Source organism: Ammospiza nelsoni, chromosome 21 (assembly GCF_027579445.1).
Source record: "Ammospiza nelsoni isolate bAmmNel1 chromosome 21, bAmmNel1.pri, whole genome shotgun sequence".
NCBI lineage: Eukaryota > Metazoa > Chordata > Aves > Passeriformes > Passerellidae > Ammospiza > Ammospiza nelsoni.
In genome coordinates this window covers 4504551-4525843 of record NC_080653.1, presented here as the reverse complement: position 1 = coordinate 4525843, position 21293 = coordinate 4504551, and the positions used below count along the sequence as shown (strand labels likewise).

Below are 21293 nucleotides of genomic sequence, written 5' to 3'. Positions count from 1 at the left end.
AATCCTCTTTAGCCACTTATCATCAAATGCTTGGAAGGAAAGCCAGTAACTGACACTTATCCCAGAAATCAAATTCTGGAAACTGGCACTTTCTGAACTATAAACCATAAAACCTGAATCATGTTTTATCAGGATTTCAAATGCTGAATAACAATATAATAATAATAATAAAATATGTGACTCATCCCCTGGAATAGACTCCATGGAGGATTTATTCCTCCAGTTACCAAGTACAAGGCTGCATTAGCTGGGCACTCACCAAAATTCTGAATTTTCTGTCTGTGAGATGAACCAAATAGGGGTAAGACACTCCCCAGTGACACACAGAAGGAAACAGTGGTTATTTGTGAAAGGAAGTTCTGCATGCAATTCTGGGAAATGTTTAATTTACAACTCCACTTGCTTGACACTAAAGAACCAAGAACCTTCTGGAGAATGGTTTTGATAAGATTAGGACAAGCAATGCTATTAAAGCAATTTATTGAAGCAGCACCTTTTTTATGGGGCTGGGCTTGGGAAACCCTTTTGTTCCAACACTCTGCTCTCATACCTGGCACCAGTGAACAAGCTTGCAGTTGCCTGATTACATGGCTCAGCTCTCCCTGAAGATTTGCTCCACTAGAATTCTTGAGAGCCTCCAGCATATTCTCCACATCCACAGTGCCATCTCCTTCAGCATCAAATTGTGCAAAGGCCTGAAGAGTAACCAAAATAATTTATTTCAGCATATTTCCTTAAAGCAAGATATTTCATAGAAACCATAGCAACAAACGTTGCAACACTGGTAAAACAAAATCAAAAGAATCCATTCCCCAAAGTATTGGATTCATGGTAACAGGAAGCAGGCTGGCTGGAAATCTGCAGTGTTTAGCAAGTTTGAGGGTATTTGCACTGCCTTGCTATAAAAGTCATGCTTAGGTGGAGACAGCCCATCACAACCACCAGTGAATCAGCAGGATCCATCCAGGGGTAGCTGGGACTGGAAGGAAGGTAAGATTTGCTTAGCAAAAAGCTCCTCAGCTGAAGGGTGGTTTGGTTCCAAAAGCCACACCTTCCATTACTCATCACTGCTGCATCCCTCTCTCACTGCATCCACTCACATTCCTCCAGGGCTTACATAGTTTCTTTATTCAAGAGATTGTCCTAAGAACAGTAATATTTTTTTATTTGATTTTTCCTTCCATAAACTGTCCTCCTACACCAAAGATCAGTTTAATATAGTTTGTCTCAGTGTTTTTGAAAACAAAGGAGAGAGTTAGAAAAGGGTTGGGATTTTTTTATTGAAGAGAACCACTGGCAGCTTTATTAACTTTGACCTTAATAAAAATTTTAATATAAAAAGTTGTGTTGAGCATGTACAAAAAGTAACTCACACAGCATTTCACAACTTTGAACTAACAAATGTACAAGGTATTTTAATTCAGCTGAGCCTGTAAATCAGAACTAAGCTCATAAATGTAACTTACTTTAACTAGCTATTTCAGACAACTCATGATTCAGTGACACACTACTATTAAAATCTGGCTATATTTTCACAATTAGATTTAATTTTGAAACAAATTTATGTTTAACTGCTAAAAATGGCATTTGTTCCAAAAGAGAAATCCAGTATTTCAGGAACATGCACCTTTTTCATATAAATTGGGAATGCACTTACAAAAGATATTTCTTTACAAGCAAGACTTGAGTCTCCCTGCCCTGGACTTTGTATTCCAAGCTGAGCCACACAAACCAAGCAAATCTGGTCTCTGAGGACAGATGATCTCACAGGAGTCTGAGTCAAGGGCTTGCTGCTGCTCAGGAGGAAGTTCCTGCTTCCCTCTCTTGGTTTGCTCCCTGGTCATCAGACCTGATGTGCCATTAACAGTGCTATCCTAGAGAGGAGCAGCCTGAAATGATTAGCTCAAAATAACCTGCCAATTAACCATGGCATAATTACAGCAGTAAAATGAGAGCAAAGTCCTCACAAGACAACAGAATTGAAACATAGTTTTAGCTGACTAAAGCTCTCATGGCACTTGTGTGGCACAGAGCTGCATTTGAGCTTGGAAACTTTAGAGTGTTATTATACACAGAGCTGAACCCAAGCTAATAATGAGCACCTTTAAACAATTATTTTGAGCAGCAAAGCTGGTGCTGAGCATCCAGCAGGCACCAGGGCCAGCCCAGCCCAGGCACCGGGCAGGTCCCAAAACAAAAACCCAACACCTTTGCTTGAGGACAACAAGCCAGAGGGAATTCATTCTAACAGACATAGCTCAGTTGCCAAAACAATTCAATGTACAGTTTCACACCACACCATTCTCACCATTTTTTCTCATACCTGAAGTGAAGCTGCACAATTGCTAAACTACAAATTGCACAAGTTTTGTGATGTTACTGGTGACAGTAAAACACAAGGCAACAAGGCTGAATCTGCTGACACCTATGTTAAACAAATTTTTATACTCTCACATAAGGAGGGATTACTACATATATGCTTTTCTTCACAGTTTAATGCAGTATTGTGTTATCTTATTTTTAAACTCTTCCTCTGATCTCAGGAGATTGCACCAAACCTAGAACTCTAAAATTATTAACTGTTCATTATAACGTAAACTCTGTGTTTGATAAAAACCATACATAATTTCCACTGCTGTCCTACGTAACGGGGGAAGAAAACAGTGGGGGGAAAAAAGAGAGTGTCAACCAGTACTCAAAGAATTTTTGAGCTGTGTGCAGGACTGGACATGAGACAATTCAGCAGCAGCCTTACACAACCCAGCTCATCCTGCTCCTAAAGAAATGCAGTAACTCCACACAGTTCAACCCTGAACATGAAGAAGCATCTGAGAAACATCTTCCTTAGGAAATGATGGGTGAGAGGGTTGCTTGGAAATATGACACATGGAAAAATCAGCCCCTCATCTCACAGCTCAGGAGCTGGATGGCGCAACAAGGTATCTGAAAGGTGACCTGGGAGCACTTCATGTTTCACCCTCTGCTCTCAGCAGAACTGCAGCATTAATGGGTACATGACATGACAACTGCTGAAGCAGTACCAAGAAGGATTCAGACGTTCAGTTCATACAGAACACAGATTTTGCATTTAAACGTTGTTCATAAAACATTTGAAGACTGTGCCCAAAGCCCTGCACTGAGAAGATCAAACCTGGGCTGTGCCAGACAGGACCCCAGAGACATTAAAAGGTGAAACCTATGGAGCTGCCACCCCTAAACTGACTCCTCAGTGTGAGAGGAAAGCTCAAACAGCACAGCTGATGGGTTAGTGCCAGAAATGATGACATCAAGGTTTTCCACAGAACTCTCAACATCTCAGCTTTGCAGGGCAGATGTGACCACACATCCGTGGCACGCTGAATCCTGTGACAAACTTTTTCCCCGCTCCCTGGAGCAGGAAATGAAACCAAAACAAATAGATTCCTCATGCAGAGGAGGACGCGAAATACAGACAATCCTCAAAATATTCCTGCAGCCCACAAAGCCCAGCTGTTTGTGCCAAAGGAAGAGCCCTAATGGACCCATTTCAGCCTTGCTGCTGTTACAAATGAAGATGTGCTCGTTACTGGCTGTTCTTGTGAAGGACTGCAAGTGGAGGCAGCATTTCACCGAGCTACTTAAACCAGTCTGGTGAAAACACACCTATCTGCACATGAAATGAATCTCCTTCCAGTTTCCAGAAGCCTTGTTCACCTGTCAGCACCGATCTGAGGCGTGTGTGTGTGATTTAACAGTTTACACAGTTGTTCTGCTGCTCGGGAGCACAACAAAGCCAGCAGGAAGTGACTGCTGAGCTCAGGAACTGCTTGCACTCAGGAATTCAGACACAGTCACTTTCTCAAGTGAGTGTGGAATTCCCAACAGGGTGTTCTGCTGCAGTTTGGATTGCTACAGAGCAAAGCTAAAGTGTGCTACACATTAAATTCTCCATGTCATTTCCCACAGAAGGGGAAAACTAGAAATCCCAGCAGAAAGGAAAACTACTCTCTTCAACCATTAAATACTGACCATAACACCTTCTGCCTGTGGAAGGGGATCTCCGTTACATCACTTCCTTACAAGTTTTCCAAAAGTCCTACTTTACAATAAAAGAAACGCTTCACAATTTCACTGATGCTTTTAAAAAGCTACAATAAACTCCAGCGTGGTAAACTTTGACTCGCTGATAACGCTAATAAGTATCAAGAGGAATTACTCAGGCAGGATTTCCTACCCGTGTTCCCCCCACACCTGCAGCTCTCAGCGGCACCAGCGGCAGCAACAGCAGAAATATTGCTGTAAAAACCCATTTTATTCTTCAGTGGCCGCTGAGCATGATCACTGATAACTGACATAAGTTTTTTTTAGAGGGCTATCTGGAAGCTGACAGGCTGTCCATCAACAGCAGCAGCAGCAGAACCCTTTGGCCTGGCCCTCCCCACGTACCAGGACGCGCGTCCGGGGTCTCCAGGGTTGTGTGGATGGCCACGGAGCCGGGCTCGGGGACACCGACCCCCAGCAGCACCCCGAGGTTCCCCCGGTGCCGATCACCCCCCCGCCCGGACAGGCGGATCCCCGGAGGGATCCCCATCCCCGGCAGTGCCCAAGGCCGGGCTGGACGGCTCAACCCGCTCTGTTGGAAGGTGTCCCTGCCCATGGCAGGGGCTGGAACGGGACGGTCCCCAAGGTTCCTCCCTGCCCGAGCCGTTCCCGTTCCCCGCGGCTCCCGGCCGCTCTCACCTCCTCGCTCTCGCCGCGGGATCCGGCCGCCAGCCGGGACACGCTCTCCAGCACCTCGCAGAACTGCTCCAGGCTCACGGCCTCGTCGCCGCGGCTCAGCCGCTCCTCCAGCCATCGCACCAGCGCGCTGTGGTGCCGCGACACGAGCGGCTCGGGCAGGGCCGCCTCCCGCAGCCGCGCCGTGGCCTCCCGCAGCCGGGCCTGCTCCAGCAGCACCTCGGCCGGCGGCAGCGCCGGAGCGGCCGCGCCGGCTTGGGGCGCGCCGGCCGCCCCCTCCATGCCCTCTTCGGCGCCCTCCTCCTCCTCCTCGCTGCTGTGGCTCGCCGCCGTCCCCATGAGCCGCTCGGGAGCCGCTCGCAGCCGCCGCCGCCGGTGCCGCCGCCGGTGCCGCCGCCGCTCCCCGCCCGGCCCGGCCCGCCTTAGTCAGCAACTTCCCGCCCGCCGCACCTGTCAGCGCGGGGCCGCCACACCGCCGCAAAGCGACACCGCGCCACACCGCCGCAAAGCGACACCGCGCCACACGGCCGCAAAGCGACACCGAGCCACACCGCCGCAAAGCGACACCGCGCCACACCGCCGCAAAGCGACACCGAGCCACACCGCCGCAAAGCGCCACACCGCCGCAAAGCGCCAGTGCCGCAAAGCCCGGCCCGGCGGCTCCCGGGACAGCGACGGGGCCGGTGAGGGGACCCGGGGGGACAGCGAGGGCTGGGGACAGCGATCCCGGGGAGAGAGCGGCACCCGAGCCCGGTTCTGTGGGGAGATCTCATTAATTCATAGATGTATCCCCAAGAGGTGCCAATAGGACGGTGCCAGACTCTTTAGTGCTGCCCAGTGACAGGATGAAGAGTGAAGGCCACACGACAAATTTCACCTCAACATGAGAAAAACTCCTTGACATGAGCGTGGCAGAGCACTGGGACAGACTTGTGCAGGGAGAGCGCGGAGTGTCTCTCTCTGGATGTGAAAAATGTGTATTTTATGATTGTGTGGGGGCTTGAATATATGTAATGTTATGGAGAGAGTCCCTGTTAAGATCTATGTATTGTAAGATCTATGTATTAAATAAGTGGATCCTTGTGGAGAGAGTCCCTGTAAGATCTGTGTGTGGGTCCTAGTTACTCCAAACGAGCTACAGCTGCGAAGTCCTTAGTTGGGGAGCAGCTGTAGCTCGTGAAGGTAACTGGAATAAATAGGGGTGGGTCGAGAGCCCAGGAGGAGCCCCTGAGAAGACACATGAAGAATTGTGCTGCAGAGGAGAACAGCTTGGTACAGTGTGGGACTTGAGAAATATGAACTACAACAAGAATAGAACATGATTGGTTTTTGCAAATATTAAAATGAATATTATATGTGTAGTGTTAGAAAGTAATGCACTATTAATTCTCTTAAGTACTGTGTTAAATATAGTTTTAGGCTATAAAAAATGTTAATATAGAAACTATGCTATGTAGGGTACTTTTTTTAAAGAAAGGACTCACAGTGAGAGAGCAGCCACAGGGCACCCGAATCTTTCAGAGAAAGAGAATTTGTTGCCACTTATCAGGAGAAATGAACTTCCTCCTGCCTCGAAGGCGCTGTTGGAATTCAGAGGAAGAAGCTGACACTGACCAGACAGAATCCTGTGTTTGAATGGAATTTATGCATCATGTATGAAGTGTATGAATATGCAACAGGCTATTGCTTTTAAGGGTTAATCCTTTGTTAATGGTTGTCCTTTTTCGGACTCCTGCTGCCCTGGAAAATGCCAAAGTCACCTGAACCCTCCTGTGTCACCTGCTCCAGGTGCCCCTGCCCTGGGCGGGTCACAATGAGTGATCTCCACAGGGCACTGACAACAAGAGATTCTGTGTGAAAAGCAGCAATCACTTGTTTTTAAAATTTTAAAAGTTTAATAGTAATAAAATGGTTCTAAAAATAGTAATACAATTAGAGTAATAATAATTTGGACAACGGCATTACTCAGAGGGTGGTGAGGGCGGGCTCAGAGAAGCTGTGGCCGCCCCGTTCCTGGAGTGTTCGAGGCGGGGTTGGCCGGGGTTCGGAGCAGCCTGGGCTGGTGGGAGGCGGTGTTGTTATGAGTAGAATTAAAAAGGAGAAAGGTCTCGTGTTTATTTCAGTGTAAAACCACCTCCGTTTATTTCAGTGTAAAATCATCTCCCCCCAGCCCGGAGCGCTCCATGGCTCCGCCGCCATGCTGCCGTAAAGCGCGCCCTGGGCCCGGCCGTCCCGCCGGCCGCGGTTGGGCCTGCACGCTGCCGTGCGGCGAGGGAACTGTCGCGCGAGCGCTGCGCTGTCGCGGCGCGATGTGGCGGGGCGCGGCCGCGGCGCTGCTGGGCCTGGCCGCCGCCTGCCTCCTGCGCCGCGGGTTCGAGCCCCGCGCCCGCCTGCTCAGCGCCGCCGAGCTGCGCCGCTACCGGGGGGCGCCGGGCGAGCCCGGGCTCTACCTCGCCCTGCTGGGACGGGTGTTCAATGTGGAGCGGGGCCGCAAGCACTACGGGCCCGGCGGCGCGTACAGCGGGTTCGCAGGTACCTGCGGTGGGGCGGGGAGCGCTGTCTGAGGGCCTGGGGGTGGCCTGGCTGGGGAGGGAACCGTCCCCGGAGGTGTGGGTGTCACCCGGTGTCACCGCCGGCCGCGGAGCGCAGCCCGGGCAGGGAGGAGGGAAAGCTCAGCCCTTGTTGGGCCATTCAAAGGCTGGGGAATTCATCCATGGCTGGGGTATTCAGTCCAAGGCTTGGGGATTCACTGCATGGCTGAGGAATTCCCTCTATGGCTGTGGGATTCACTCCTTGGCTGAGGGATTTTCTCCATGGTTTAGGGATTTACTCCATGGCTGGGGAATTCAATCCGTGGCTGAGGGATTCACTCCTTGGCTGGGGCGCGGGGGTCACTCCTTGACTGGGGAATCCACTCTATGACTGAGGAATTAATTCCATGGCTGAGGAATTCCCTCCATGGCTGGGGATTCACTCCTTGGCTGAGGAATTCATCCGCGGCTGAGGGATTCACTCCTTGGCTGAGGAATTTGCTCTCTGGGAGGGCTCTCACCCTTGTTGGCTCTCACCCCTGTTTCTTGTGCTCTCCCCCGTGCCCGCAGGCAGAGATGCCACCCGCGCGTTTGCCAGCGGCGATTTCAGCCCGGCGGGGCTGGTGGACTCCGTGTCGGGGCTGTCCCCCGCGGAGCTGCTCTCCATCCACAGCTGGCTGAGCTTCTACAGACACAACTACGAGCCCGTGGGTACGTCTGGGGCTGGGTGGGCTCCCACGGGGATGGGTGTGCAGGGCTCTGAGGTCTGCTTCCCTCCAAGGGAAGGTTTAATCCTTTTCCCACCTGGCTGCTGTCCTGCTTGGATTGTCTCTGCTGAGCACAGAGCATGGAGCCAGCCTGAAATCACTCAGGAGAATGTAGGGGCAGCAGTGCAGGGAAATTGTTCTGGGGAATGGCTTCTGGGTTGTGCAGGTGAAACTGGCTTTGGTTTTCAGCTCTGTAATGCCCAAGCTTGTCCTGCATGGGTTTATTAATATGGGTAAACTGCTGTGTGATTCAAGGGTTGAAGGGATGTAAGCTCAGTTTGGTTCTAAAATTGGGCCATGGTGGCATCTCCTTTTAAATAGCAAATTAAAAATAAAGCCCCACCAGAACTATGCATTTTCCTTGCCTGGAAACAGGTCTGTGGTCTGGAAACACTGTGGTCCTAATTGATCCCCTCTCCCAGGGAAGCTGGTGGGCAGATTCTACGATGAAAATGGGGCACCGACAGCAGCCCTGAGGGAGGTGGAGGCTGCCATTGAGGAAGCTCTCAAGCTGCAGGCAGAAAGTGAGCAGCAGCAGCAGCAGTTCCCACCCTGCAACTCTGAGTGGAGCTCTGCTAAAGGCACCCGCTTCTGGTGCTCCAGAGAGAGGTGAGCCTGTCCCCTCTGGAGCAGAGGCTTTTTGGGGTGCCCTGTGCTGTGTTCCTGCCTCTCCTGGCATGGCAAGGTGTCCTGGCCCCTGCAGCCACCACACTCCAGGGTAGGTGAGCTCTGGGACCTGGCACAGGTTCTGTGGGCAGTGGTGCTGCCAGGGCTGGAATAAGCCAGGCATGGGCTCTGTCCCTGCCTGAATTCCCAGGGTTGTTCAGGTGGGAAGAGCCCTGTGAGAGCACCCAGTCCAGCCATTCCCCAGCACTGACCTGTGCCCCGAGATGTCACATCCACAGAGCTTTTACATCCCTGCAGGAATGGGGCCTCCACCACTGCCCTGGGCAGCTGTGCCAGGGCCTGACCACCCTTGCCATAAAGAAATTCTCCCAAGTATCCAACCTAAACCTCCCCTGGCACAGCTTGAGGCTGTTTCCTCTTACCCTGTCCCTGTGAGCACAGCCTGAATTTCACCTGGCTCCACCCTCCTGTCAGGGAGTTGTGGAGAGTGAGAAAGTTCCCCCTGAGCCTCTTCTGTCACACTGGAATCAAAGAATTTCCCACATGTGCACCTGATCTCCTGTTCTCAGCAAAACAGGGCAGAAATCCCAGCAGGACTGGGATTCAAACAGGTTCTGTCACCTCTCAGGAATACAAGCATTAACCTGTGCTTTTCAGACAGTTTCATACCACAACATTTTCACTTAAACCACATAAAAATGAGGTTAAGCTTTGATTAATCATTTCCTTTCTCTCCTGTTAGTAGCTATCTCTCAGCTTAGGAACTGTTTTGTTTGAAGATGAAATCATTTCACAGACCACACTGCAAAATGCTTGGGCTTCATGTCAGCCCAGCAGCAGCTCTGTGTGCCCTAGGGATCTGCTCCTGTGTGTCACTGACCTTGGGGACAGCCTTGGGACCAGGTGTGATGTGGCAAGGACTTGTGTTAGAGGCGTAAAAGCTGCAGTGGTTGGGGAGTTGGCCCATAGAGAGACACTTAGACATAAAGAGACATAATGAATTAGCTGGGGAAGTACTTTTTCTTCTGCCCCAGCTCCCAAAATCCGTGTTTAGTGTTTAGTCAAGCACAGAAGGCCCAGGAGAGCCTGGTCTATTGGAAGGTGGCCCTGCCCATGGCAGGGGTGGGCTGGAGGGTCTTTAAGGTCCCTCCAACCCAAGCCACTGTGATTCTGTGAAGATGTGTACTCACCTGTGAGCATTCAGGTACCTCCAGAAAAGGATTTTGCTGTGCTCCATCAGGCTGTGATTCCTCTGGCAATGGAAGCATGGAATGCAGGAGCTGGTGACTCTCAGAAGGGCAGAGCCTGCAGCAGCAGTGATGGAACCAGGGCCAGGCCACAGGTTTCTGAAGCACAGCCAATAAAAAGGTGAAGGCTGTGGGATGGTGGCTGTTTGAACAAAGCCTGGATGTGGCACTGGGTGCCAGGGTTTAATTGAGGTGTTGGGGCTGGGTTGGACTCAATCTTTAAGGTCTCTTTTAGCCCAGTCATTCTGTGAATTCTGTGGAAGCAAAGCCTACCTCAGTGTTAGTTCTAGTTCAGAACTAACTAGACCCTATTTAGCTCAGATTATCTGAGGTTTTTCCCTAAGGATTCTCTATTGACTGGAAGCATTTCCCTGGGTTTGAGTTGTAACAGATTTTCCTTTTCGGTTCGCAGCGGGGGCGTGCCCAGAGGCTGGGCCGGGGTCCCGCGGAGGCTGCACCGCCCCGGCTCGCAGGGCGCTCCCTGCGTGTGCGTCCGGAGCTCGGGGCCGCCCTGGGGCCAGCCTGGCTCCTCCCAGCACCGCGACAGAGGCGACCTGGATGACCCTCGGCTGCAGCAGTACGAGGGCTGCCATCCCCTGGCCGAGCAGTGCGTGCTGCCCACGGGCTGAGCCAGGCAGGGGCAGCCCTGCCCTGAAACCTCGCACTGGGGTGGGCAGCTCCAGCCCTGCAAAGGAAGCAGGAACAATCTCATGGGACTTGTGATGCTTTTTAACATATATGGAGATGGAGGAAACACTTCAGCCAGCTCAGTGGCTAAAAAAATCAAGTAACAGGATGATTTCTTTATGGGAAATATTTCTGCACCGGGGAACAAACTGTAAGATGCACAGGCTGAATTGTGTTTTAGAGCTGCTCCCTGTGCAGTCAGGGACTGGGTGTTTGTGTGCACAGTGGTGGGACAGTGAGGTCAGGGAGCACAGAGCTGCTGCAGCATCACTGCCACAGGTCCTGCTGCAGGCACTGCTGATGCTCCTTCCCAGGCACCTGACTCACTCCCAGGAGTTTAAAGGAAGCAGGAGAACCCTGAATTTCTTCTGCAATTAAGGTCCACAGTATCAGGAACTTGCACAGTTTAGTTACACACAAGCTTTATCAAATTCTTGGAGTAGAGAAGGCAAAGGCCAGAGCTGCATTTCCTCACTGTGTTTGCATTAGATACTGAGCCCAGATATTGAAGCCACCCGTGGGGATTGTTGTTTGATATTAACCTCACTGTCCTGGTCTGTGATTCACCACTTTCAAACTGTTCTGATCAGGAAGGAGTAGTTTTAAATAGCTTTCTTTTTGTTGCCTGGGTGGCAACAGAACCATCCTACTGTAATCTGCCTCCTGTTTCCATTCTGGTATAAGACTTCTTCCCATCTGCTCTGTGCCTGTCAGACTGAGCTGGATGTGCCCTTACAAGACCCAGCACTTTTAAAATCCATATGTATTGTGTCACAGCTGGCAGAATTCAGCAGTGTGAGTGACTCCCAGAAATACAGGGCAGGTCATTACCCTCTCTGGGTGGGGCTAAAAGGGAGGAAGAAATACTTGCACTACAAACCTCAAGCTGCAGGGAAGCATTTGCTGGTTTTAGTGGAATCTGCTGTTAAAATCAGTTTTGGTCGAGCTGGGCTTTGAGAGAGACATACAGATCAGGGTCCAGTGGTGGCACAGGTTGTGGTCACTTCTTGTCCTTAAGGCAGCTGCCACCTGTGTGTAAGCTCCTGGAAGTGTTTATAAACTGATTTTTAGCTTTCACCACCTTTGAAGAAAGGCCCAAAATGTAAGTGATGAGTTAGTTAATTAGCAAGTTTACAGGAAGCACCATTCCCTCCCTTGCAGCAGGACACATCACAGCATTTCTCACTGATAAAAATCAGAGGGTGCTACAGGGATGGACAGAAAGTGCATTTGTGTGGCTGCCAGGGATGGAGCCACACAAACTTAAACCTGCACATGCTTGGAACAGTGGGGTTGTGGGTTTAGTTTTGGGGTTTTTTACCTGTCTTCATCCTGAAGAGAAGCCCCTGCAGGCACTGCCCTGCTGTGCCAGCCCGTGGCACTCAGGGGGAGCAGGATGTGTGGCAGAACCAAACCTCAGCCCTGGGCTTGAGCCATCTCTGGGGGTGGAGTGAGAAATGAAAACTCATTTCACACAGAGCTGAAGATCAAGCTGTGTAAAAGGTGCAGCACAGAGCTGCAAAGCAGCACTTCACTGCCTCCACAACTTTGGCCTTTGCCACATTTAAAAAGACACCACCACTTTAAAAAGAAATTGCATTTAAAGTAGTGAAACCATCCCTGCAAATGATTGGTAAGTACCTTTAAAAGAGCTTTTTAAAGCCATCTAAAAGCTGTAGCAAATCCCAGACTATTAAATGCTGTTAAGAAGTAGTTTGTGAGGGCAAACCAGTCCCAGAGAAGGTGGGACCAGCTTGACCTTCTGAGCAAGTTTTATCTTGCTGGAACACTCACTATGCAAATAGTGCTGAGGGGATGGTTTTGATTGCAAGAGCTACACAAAAATCAAATAAACTGCTGCAAAAAGGCAGGGCAGGGAGGTGTTGGTTTAAGTTAAAGTTGGTTGGAAATCAGTTCATAGCTTATTCCTGAGTTTAGGGTTTGGAAACAGTGGGGAGGAAGAGTTTGCCTTGCACCAGGAATAAGTCATCCATTAAAGCAAACAGGGAGACACCCTCAGTGACCTGAAGTGCTCCAAGTATCTTCACTGAGCAGCTCAGCTGGATTCTCCCATGGTGGAAAAGGGAACAGTGACAGCTACAGAGGGCTCAAGTCACCACAGACAGTGCTCTAATAAAGCTCACCATTCATCTGTACTTCAGTAAGTTTTATTAATAAAAGACTAATAATGCATCACAATCTCACCCAGAAGCCTTGGCTGGGTTTGCTATTGCACTGGAGTTTTCCTTGTCCTGCAGTGAGGCTGCAGCAGCTCTGTGCTCTCCAGGGGGCTGAGCTGCCTCCAGCACACAGCTCTGAGTGCTCCCAGGGCTGGGAACCTGAGCTGTGAACTCCCTGAAGCAGCTCTGGCCCCAGGAGCTCGGGTTTGTTTCACAAAACTGATTATAGGTAAGTCTAGTATAAGGCATTTGAGATGACTACATGGTACAAACCAGAACACCAGACCTTGACAGCCAAAAGAACAGTTGGAGCAGTTCCACAACATGACAATGAATACCTGGACTAATCTCAGAACAAAGAATAAAGCTGTTGTGCCCAGTTGGATGTTGGATCCCTGGATTTCTTCGTGGTTTGTCAGGATAAGTTGTAGAGGGGCAGCTGCCTCTACAGGAGCAGACACTTCCTTAGCAAGGTTTCACCTCACAATGCATCATCTAGTTCTGCATTTTATTACAAGTAGAATCATTACACAACGAAGTAATGCATATTGGAAAAATACATTTTTACAACAACTCCAGACAAACATTGCAGATAAAATGCCATTGTTCTAAGACTTCCTTTTCTATTTCACAGAGGGTATTAGAAGGTTCAGTTATTTCTGTCACTCATACAAGCTTTGATTTTTCTAGAGATGAGTTTGCTGCAGTGACCACCTCTGCTGGTTACAGAAAAAAGAGAACTTGCTATTAACATTTGATCTACAAAACCATCCAGCCTTGGCCTCCCATACTGTTACATGTTAGTTTATAAGCACTAGAGGAGCAGTTGGATGAGCTGTTATCTCCAGCACGGGAAGTCATTAAGGCATGACAGCTTTTAGCCAGCAACTCACTCTGCTCTGTTAGTGCCTCCAGCAGCAGCGTTCTCACTCCACTCAGTGGTGTGAAACAGTGACTGCACCTTTCATAGACAGAAATTCCAGCCAGACCACGGCTTGTGCTTGTGTAAGAGTGCTGGGTGACTGCAGGCAAAAGGAATCCAGTCTCAGAACAAAAACTACAGCAGGAGCCACCCGACCTCCCATGCACCCCTGCTGAAGTGCCTGGAGCCTTGTGTGACAGCAGCACTGCAGGGACACAAACTGAGTTCCCATCTAACCCTTTGTTCAATGCTTGGCAGACTTGAGTTAATATTTACCACTAAAAGCAGGGCTAAGAGGGGTGGGGGGGTTGGTAACAACTGTATTATGCTACAAAAAGGGAAGAGCAGTTGTTTAGAGTTAGAAATGTGTTGACCACCACTACATTACAAGTGCCTCATTCACATTTGTACCCTGTAGTGGAGCATTGCCAGCAAAACTCCCAAAAAACCTCAGTGGTCTGAGAGCTCAGACCAACACCAGGCAGAGTGTGTGAGGGACTGAGCCCCAGCAGTTGTCTGGAGGGGTCAACTCCTCAGCTGAACTAGAAAAGAACTAAGGTGGGTTTTGGTTCAAGTTGTGAGCTTTCCCTCTTTAGCTCTGGCAGAAAGCTATTTAGAGTTGGCCGGAAGGAAACTATCTCAAAGGCACTTTAAAAGATCAAATTTGCTGAATTTAGTTGCTTTAAATTAAACAAACACCTCAGGCTGTACATTTAACAATAATCTACTTTCCTTTCAGACTTCAGTAAGTAAGCTGGGAGAGTACTGGCTGTAAACAGCAAACCAGGAGCACTACAGGTGGTTTCCAGATCTTTCCCAGAGTTTTACAGTTATAATCAAGATCCTATTTTTTAGAAAGCAACTACCCAGCCTTAACTTGCCATTCGGTTAATCTGAATTTTCACCAGATCCACATTTTCCATCACTGCTTTCCTGTTCCCTTGCCCTTACATCAGAGAAGCCACTGAAACAGTGATGTTTAAATGCTTTGGCAATTACATATGTGCAGTTTCCCCACCAGGCTGAAGCCCACAGGAAAACCCCTCCTCTGCACTTTCAGCATTCTGAGCACACCCTTACCCCTCCACAGCACTTCAGCTCCAAACCAAGAAGGAAAACAACATGTTACCGTGGGATTACAGTCAAGACTTCTTTCACCAAATGCACTTTCCATCATTCTTTCACTGCTAGAGATCTGCAACCAGTGACATCCTGAAATACCAGACATACAATATTTTCCATCATCTCTTTCACTCAAAAACTCCCAAACTGTAGATTGTAGTTAACTGACACCAACAATTACTGCAGCTACCACTAACTGACAGCACTATTTTCCCTCATTCACCCACAGCATTGTGCCAGAGGTGCCCCATTTGCATTAGGAACTGTGTTAGAGACCAGCTGTGTTACCCAGAGCATTCTGTTGCAACATGTCAGCAGCAGACATCAAACAGTGAGGCAAGTTTGTGTTTCATCCATTGTTCTTCCCTAGTGGTACAGGGGTGATTCCAGTTACAACATAGGCATTTTGGAAGATCAAAGTGCAGATCAAGTGAGACTTGATGTGAAATTAATCATACAAATGTCAGCAATTGCACCCTCTCCTGTCCTCTCCTTGTACAAGCTTGAGAAAAACTGAGAAAGTTTCCTGTAACAGGAGCAGCCTGGTTCATCATCTCCTCTCACTCTTCAAGACCAACAAGTCACTGCTCCAAACAGGGCAACACATCATCACCTGTCCATCCAGTTCACTGGAGATAACAGTCATTAAAAAATGCACACCAATTCATGGAGTAAAGATGAGGAATGCTGAATTGAGTCTATACTAGCTTTATCTCATGTAGTTTTGTTTAAGTACCCATTTTTCTAACTGAAGCCTTTGCCCACCAAATCACAAGCTGGTCTGCCAGTCAAATACTTTCCTGTTTACCCAGACAATGTGGTGGTAGGTTTCCACAGATTCAGCATGTTGAAGAGAGTACAACCAGCCTAGATTAAAACCCTGCAGCTTACTCCTAACAGGAAGCCTCCATGTACACTCCCACTCCCCAGCAATCTTGCTGAAAATGGGCCCAGGTTTAGTGTCTAGAGGTGCAGCACATTCCACACTTGGCAGGGTTTCTGACTCTCCCACAGCAGTTACCAGGCCCCTCAAGCCCCAGAAAGTGTTTCTCTCCCTCCTGGGACTCCTAATGCACTTCAGCATTTATTGCTGTACTGGGAGTTAGACTCCACCACTTTTAGTGTTTCTCCTTTAGCACATGCTCAGCCTTTCAGCAAACTCATGGTCATTTGTACAAGTGCCATGGACTGCAAGGACCAGCTACATAAATATGACAGTGCAATGAAGACTGACAGTTCCAGCAGGTATGAGCAAGAGCATTTTCCTAAAACAAATCTTGCACTTCTCTTGAACATGCTAAAGCTAACGAGTCATTTGTTGAGGAGGTATCAAGATGTGGATCTGCAATTCTGACTGCTTTGCATCAGATGTGGTAAAGCTTTCTGTTGTAAGGCCACAATTCTTGAGCTATACTTAGAACTACCCCCAGGTCTGAAGAGTTTCTTGAATAGTGGTTGCAACAGCTCAGTTTAGCTTCACAAAAAGTCTTCTCTAGAGAAGGGGAACATTTATCTTTAAGACAAAGCAAAGAAAGATACCTGGTTACCCTGAAACTTAATACCATCTCTACTAAGCAGCCTGAAAGCCACAGGACTTAACAGAGTTGCTCAGTGCAAAGCACCATGTTGAGGACAGACCTGTTTTATGCAGATTCAATCAGAACAAATTTCAGCTTCCATACCCCACTGCAACTAGAAGAGGGTCTCAATTCTTTTGTCACTTGGTTCCAACAATCCACTCTGATTCCTAGTGAAGTCTATCGCAGCCTGATACATTTACAGTCATAGAAAATCATTTATACCAGAGTATATCATAACAGGGTCCTTAATTAGTTCAGTCTATTGCAGAAGACATGTGTAAGCCTCCTCTTCCCTATCCAGAGGGCTTGTAAGCAGAGCTGCTGTCAGGAGCACTGACTGGGAATCCCTTTACTTCCACAGCATACTAGGAGACTCCTCCCAGAGTCAGGACATCAAAGCAGATGTTGCAAACTCGAACTGGCTTGTTCAGATCAAATTTTATGATAGGAATCTCCTTTGTTGAGCACTTATGGCAGAGCAGGCGTCCACAGTGTCGGCTGTTGACAGAAGAGAGGTGGGAGAAAAGTGAATTCCCTCCTGGTGAACACCAGGATGTTACTGTCTGACATTCTTTATCAATTATAGCATCATTAAATATACATTAGCAGTTGAAAAGCTATGATTATCTTGTATCTTCTGATATTTGTCTTGTATCTTTCTGATATTTTGGAATAACTGACTAATGCCAACAGCACATGCTGGTTCTGTACTAGTGAGTCACATGGTACTGCTTCAAGTGAGGCATGTGTAGCTTCTCTGAGCTAAGAAAAATCTTAGCTTAACCCCCTTCCAACCAGCATGTTTTGTACAAGTTCAGACTATTTAAAAAGGCAACTATCTACAGAAGAGCAGCTCATGTTCATCTTCAACCATTTCCACACTGCCAACAAGATCCCAAACTTAAGCTGTGAACTCCTGCCTCAATCTGCCACCTCTTTTGGAGCAGGTCATCCTACCACTGTGGTGGTGCTGTGCTTCCTCCTGTCTCTCCTGTGTCAGCCACAGCCCCAGTGGCTGCTCTCTCTGAACCTCCTGCCCCCACAGGAGGCTCTCCCCAACCCCAACCTCTATGCAGGAAATAATCAACTCCTGATAAACCACTGCCACATTTACCACTGAACTTCTATTAACTCACTCTCTTAATAAAATGTATTGTTGCTCTTCTGTGGAGTGAAGTGCCTCACACTCTCTCTGACAACTGGGTATTTAAATCCTGTTTCACTACTGGAACTTGGACATGATTTCTCATTTATAACTAATCAAAATATTAAATGCACAAGCTGCTTAAAATATTATTTCAGTCAGACTACAAGTTTCTGATCTAAGACAGAATGGAATGGAATATTTCAGCTGGATTAGTGGTTGTACACCTATATTAACACCTAAGCTATTAGGAGCAAGCCCAGCTACATTTGGGGAGGAATCCATTTCCCTGTAAGCACAGCAAGGGGGCTCATATTACCAGTGATGCTTTCTTGTCGTGACTCCAAATTTGGCAGCACATTCGTAGCAGTTGGAGCCATCACACCAGGGAGGTTCTTTTGTCAGCATATCTGTTAAGAGGTAAAAATGTGAAGGCAAAATGGGCTCAGACATGTTCTGAGTACACTAAACCTGAAGGCTTTTCCAGTTCTAGGCTGCATTCAGTGTAATGGATTCACTACTCTTGCAGGAGCTGGAGTCTCCTTTGTAGATAATCTGTAGTTGCTTTCCATCACATTGTCCACAGCAACTGTACAGCACCAGTTAAAAAGCAGTGTCTGTGTTTTAAGCTACATTGGACTACACAACCAGCCAAGATTTCCAGGTCTAACCTTCCAAAAAAAGTAGCATCTAACAGTCTGCATTGTACAACTTTTCAGCTAATCACCAGAAGAACTAGTATTTCTACTCTGCACTGTTAGTAGTACAAAATTCACAAGTTTTGCCTCTCTGGAATTACTGTCATCTAAGTCAGAAGCCCAGAGTTTTTTCCTCTGAAATATCCTGGAAGCAAAAGCCAGAAATACTTTCCCATCACAGCAAGTGGTACTTACCCAGCAATCTAAAGAGAAGCTGCTTTGTAGCCACTTGATAGTTGAAGATATTGACTCCTTGGTTATTGTTAACTCCCAAGCGAGCCCCAGCTCTCACTATTGCACGACACAAGTTGGCATTTCCCTTCATGTAAGCCAAGAGGAGCACTGAAAAATAAAAGCCAGACAGTTCATGTAAGCCAAGAGGAGCACTGAAAAATAAAAGCCAGCTAACAGAGTGGTAGATTGTGTTACATCCAGTTCAGAGAGGATCTTTAGTTTTTAAGTTTCCATATATTGTATTTCCATAAATACAGTATTCCTACTGTATTTAACATACTACTGGCAATTATTCCAGCTTTAAAAGTGACATACCATGAATACAACTTGATTACTTTCAAGTTTAGTAGTTGCTGAGTCTCACCTACCTGTGTTTCCTTCAGCATCAGGTTTGTCTAGAGGGTATTCTGGCATACACTCCAAGAAGAGGTCACAGATGGCTGCTGCATTATCTTTCCCATATTGTCCCAAAATATGCATTGGTGACTGGCCTCTGGGGAAAAGAGATTGTTACCCTGATCAAAGTCTGCTTGCTACTGCAGTTACTCATCCAACTCTCCTTGCTTTCAAGTTTGGTTCAGACTTGAACAATGCTACATCTCAGTAATTCAGTACATCACACTCAACTGCCTACTTAACTTTCCTTCCTTGGGGTATAGATATAATTGGCACAGAATTTAGACACAGCATCATCTGCACACTTCCAAATTTGTGTATAAATAATATAATACAAGCCAAAAATATATTTTTAAGCAGCATGTATTTTAAAACACAAAATGGTTCTTTTAGCCTGTTACCTGATATTATTAAAATATAAATAATTACCTGATATTAAAATTAAAGGCTTTAATTACCTGATATTATTAGAATATAAATAATTACCTGATATTAAAGGCTTCTGCATCTACATTGCACTCTGTGAGGAGGACCCGGATGTTGTTGAGCCGGCCATGCATCACTGCCAGATGCAGAGCTGAACAGTTAAAAAAAGAAAAAGAGAAAAAGAAGGTTCAAGACTTTGAGTACCAACAATAATTACAGCCTAATAATTAAACAGAACAACCTCCTTCCACTTTCCCAACCCTCCTTCTCAAACAGCTCCTTCCATCTGCTTTGATTTCCTGGACTTTCATTCTTTCACCTTTGCAGTGCAAGGCCATTCACAGTGAGCTCTCCACCTCTAGGACACACCATTAAAAGACCTACTGAAGTGTTGTGCATTTACTTGTGTAAAGTTTACCATTATTTCCATTTTCATCTACAGCTGCAAAGTCCACTCCATTCTCCAGAAGGACTGAACAAATGGTGGGCAGGTCTTGCTGGGCTGCTAAGTGAAGAGCAGTCTGACGGTGCTTGGTCAGTTCATTCACCTGGGCACCTGCAAGGAGCTGGCAGGAGGAAAGAAGGAAAATGTTCAAAGATGGTTTCAGGGCTATTTTAGCCAACAGCTTATTTCTGTGAATAAGCACACAAGACTTTATTGTACAGAGATACTTCTAGGCCTCCAGAGTGCATAAAATGGTACAATTACTGAGATGCTACAACTTGTGTTTGTGATCAAAGTGCAGAAAGGGCAAGGAAAGATTCTTTACAAAGAGCCAAACCCAGGGAAGGTTCTTTGTGAAGAATCAAACCTAGGGAAGGTTCTTTACAAAGAGCCAAATCTAGTGATTGCTGCAAACCCAACATCCTCATGTGAAGGCTCCTGTGGCAGCTCAGCCAACAGTCCAAGCTAAGGGGGTTTTCTGTTCTGCAAGCAGCTGTCAGGAGGCAAGAAGGAATATGTTCAAAGATGGTTTCAGGCTATTTTAGCCAACAGTTTATATCTGTGAATCAAGCACACAGGACTCTACTGCACAGAGATACTTCCAGGCCTCCAGTGTATAAAATGGTACAATTACTGAGCTGCAACAAGTGTGTTTGTGTTCAAATGTGCAGAAAGGGCAAGGGAAGACTCTTTAAGAAGAAGCAAACCTAGGGAAGGTTATTTACAAAGAACCAGACCTAGGGAAGATTCTTTGTAAAGAGCCAGACCTAGAGAAGGTTCTTTACAAAGAACCAGACCTAGGGAAGGTTCCTTAACAGAGAACCAAGCCTAGTGATTGCTGCAAACCCAGCACCCTCCTGTGAAGGCTGCTGTGGCAGCTCAGCCAACAGCCCAAGCTCAGGGGGCTTTGTTCCAGCAGAAGGGGTGTCAGTGCTGTGAGGGACCAGCCTGCAGGCACTGTGCAGGGAGCAGAGGGCACACTTTAAGCAGGGCCAGGCTGAGCCCCAGCACACACCAGGTTCCTCACGATGATCTCGGAGCCAGCCTGCACTGCCAGGTGCAGCGGGGTCAGCTTGGAGGCGTCCTGCACGCGCGAGTTGACGTTGGCTTGCACGCTGATCAGGAACAGCACGCTCTCGATGTCCGAGTTCTGCACGGCCACGTGCAGGAAATTCCGACCCTTGTTATCCACCTGAGGCAGAGAGGGCACTGGAATTAGTTTGTTGTTCCTGCAGAACAAGGGGTTTTATGGAGCAGGACATGTTTGCACTAAGAGACACTTGCTCCCTCTGCTTGAACTGTAGAATCCTGTTCCTTTCACTGGTTGACACTTACCTGATAGATGTGACTACTGAATAACTGAACTGAGAAACTATCTGCTGCAACTGCTCAGTCCAGTCTGCCTCACACAATTTTACAACCTTGTCCTTTCTTGACCACACACCGGACAGTATTTTTAGACAGACAAGAAGTAAACAGCTGTTGTGGTGAAGTACAGAGCAACAGTTAATGATAAACTCAGTTAAGTGAAACAAGCTTGAGTCTCTCTGGCAATTCATCCAGGAGAAGGA

The 21293-nt window shown here is 47.7% G+C and overlaps 3 protein-coding genes across 5 annotated transcripts in view; 1 reads left to right on the top strand and 2 right to left on the bottom strand.

Annotated features, from left to right (window-relative positions):
• ZZEF1 (zinc finger ZZ-type and EF-hand domain containing 1) overlaps window positions 1-5055 on the bottom strand; it is a 61072-nt gene extending 56017 nt beyond the window's left edge. The window contains exons 1-2 of one of the 2 annotated variants that reach the window (XM_059486707.1): window positions 4720-5055; window positions 551-695 (exon numbers count right to left, since the gene is read on the bottom strand). In XM_059486707.1, the coding sequence (XP_059342690.1) occupies window positions 551-695; window positions 4720-5055 (481 nt within the window). The remainder of the gene's footprint in view (window positions 1-550; window positions 696-4719) is intronic. The other variant, XM_059486708.1, reaches the window with a different exon arrangement.
• A 1970-nt stretch (window positions 5056-7025) lies between these two features.
• On the top strand, window positions 7026-12539 carry LOC132082818 (neuferricin). Its single transcript, XM_059487250.1, has 4 exons — window positions 7026-7248; window positions 7818-7958; window positions 8437-8623; window positions 10301-12539. Exons 1-4 carry the CDS (start codon window positions 7026-7028, stop codon window positions 10515-10517), a joined length of 768 nt encoding a protein of 255 aa, XP_059343233.1. The 3' UTR covers window positions 10518-12539.
• Window positions 12540-13249: 710 nt separating this feature from the next.
• The window catches only part of ANKFY1 (ankyrin repeat and FYVE domain containing 1), a 32130-nt gene continuing 24086 nt past the window's right edge, over window positions 13250-21293 (bottom strand). For both annotated transcript variants that reach the window (XM_059487248.1, XM_059487249.1), the window contains exons 19-25: window positions 20738-20914; window positions 19696-19843; window positions 19338-19428; window positions 18824-18948; window positions 18417-18563; window positions 17843-17933; window positions 13250-16877 (exon numbers count right to left, since the gene is read on the bottom strand). In XM_059487248.1, coding sequence (XP_059343231.1) covers window positions 16745-16877; window positions 17843-17933; window positions 18417-18563; window positions 18824-18948; window positions 19338-19428; window positions 19696-19843; window positions 20738-20914 — 912 coding nt within the window. In that variant the 3' untranslated portion in view covers window positions 13250-16744. The remainder of the gene's footprint in view (window positions 16878-17842; window positions 17934-18416; window positions 18564-18823; window positions 18949-19337; window positions 19429-19695; window positions 19844-20737; window positions 20915-21293) is intronic.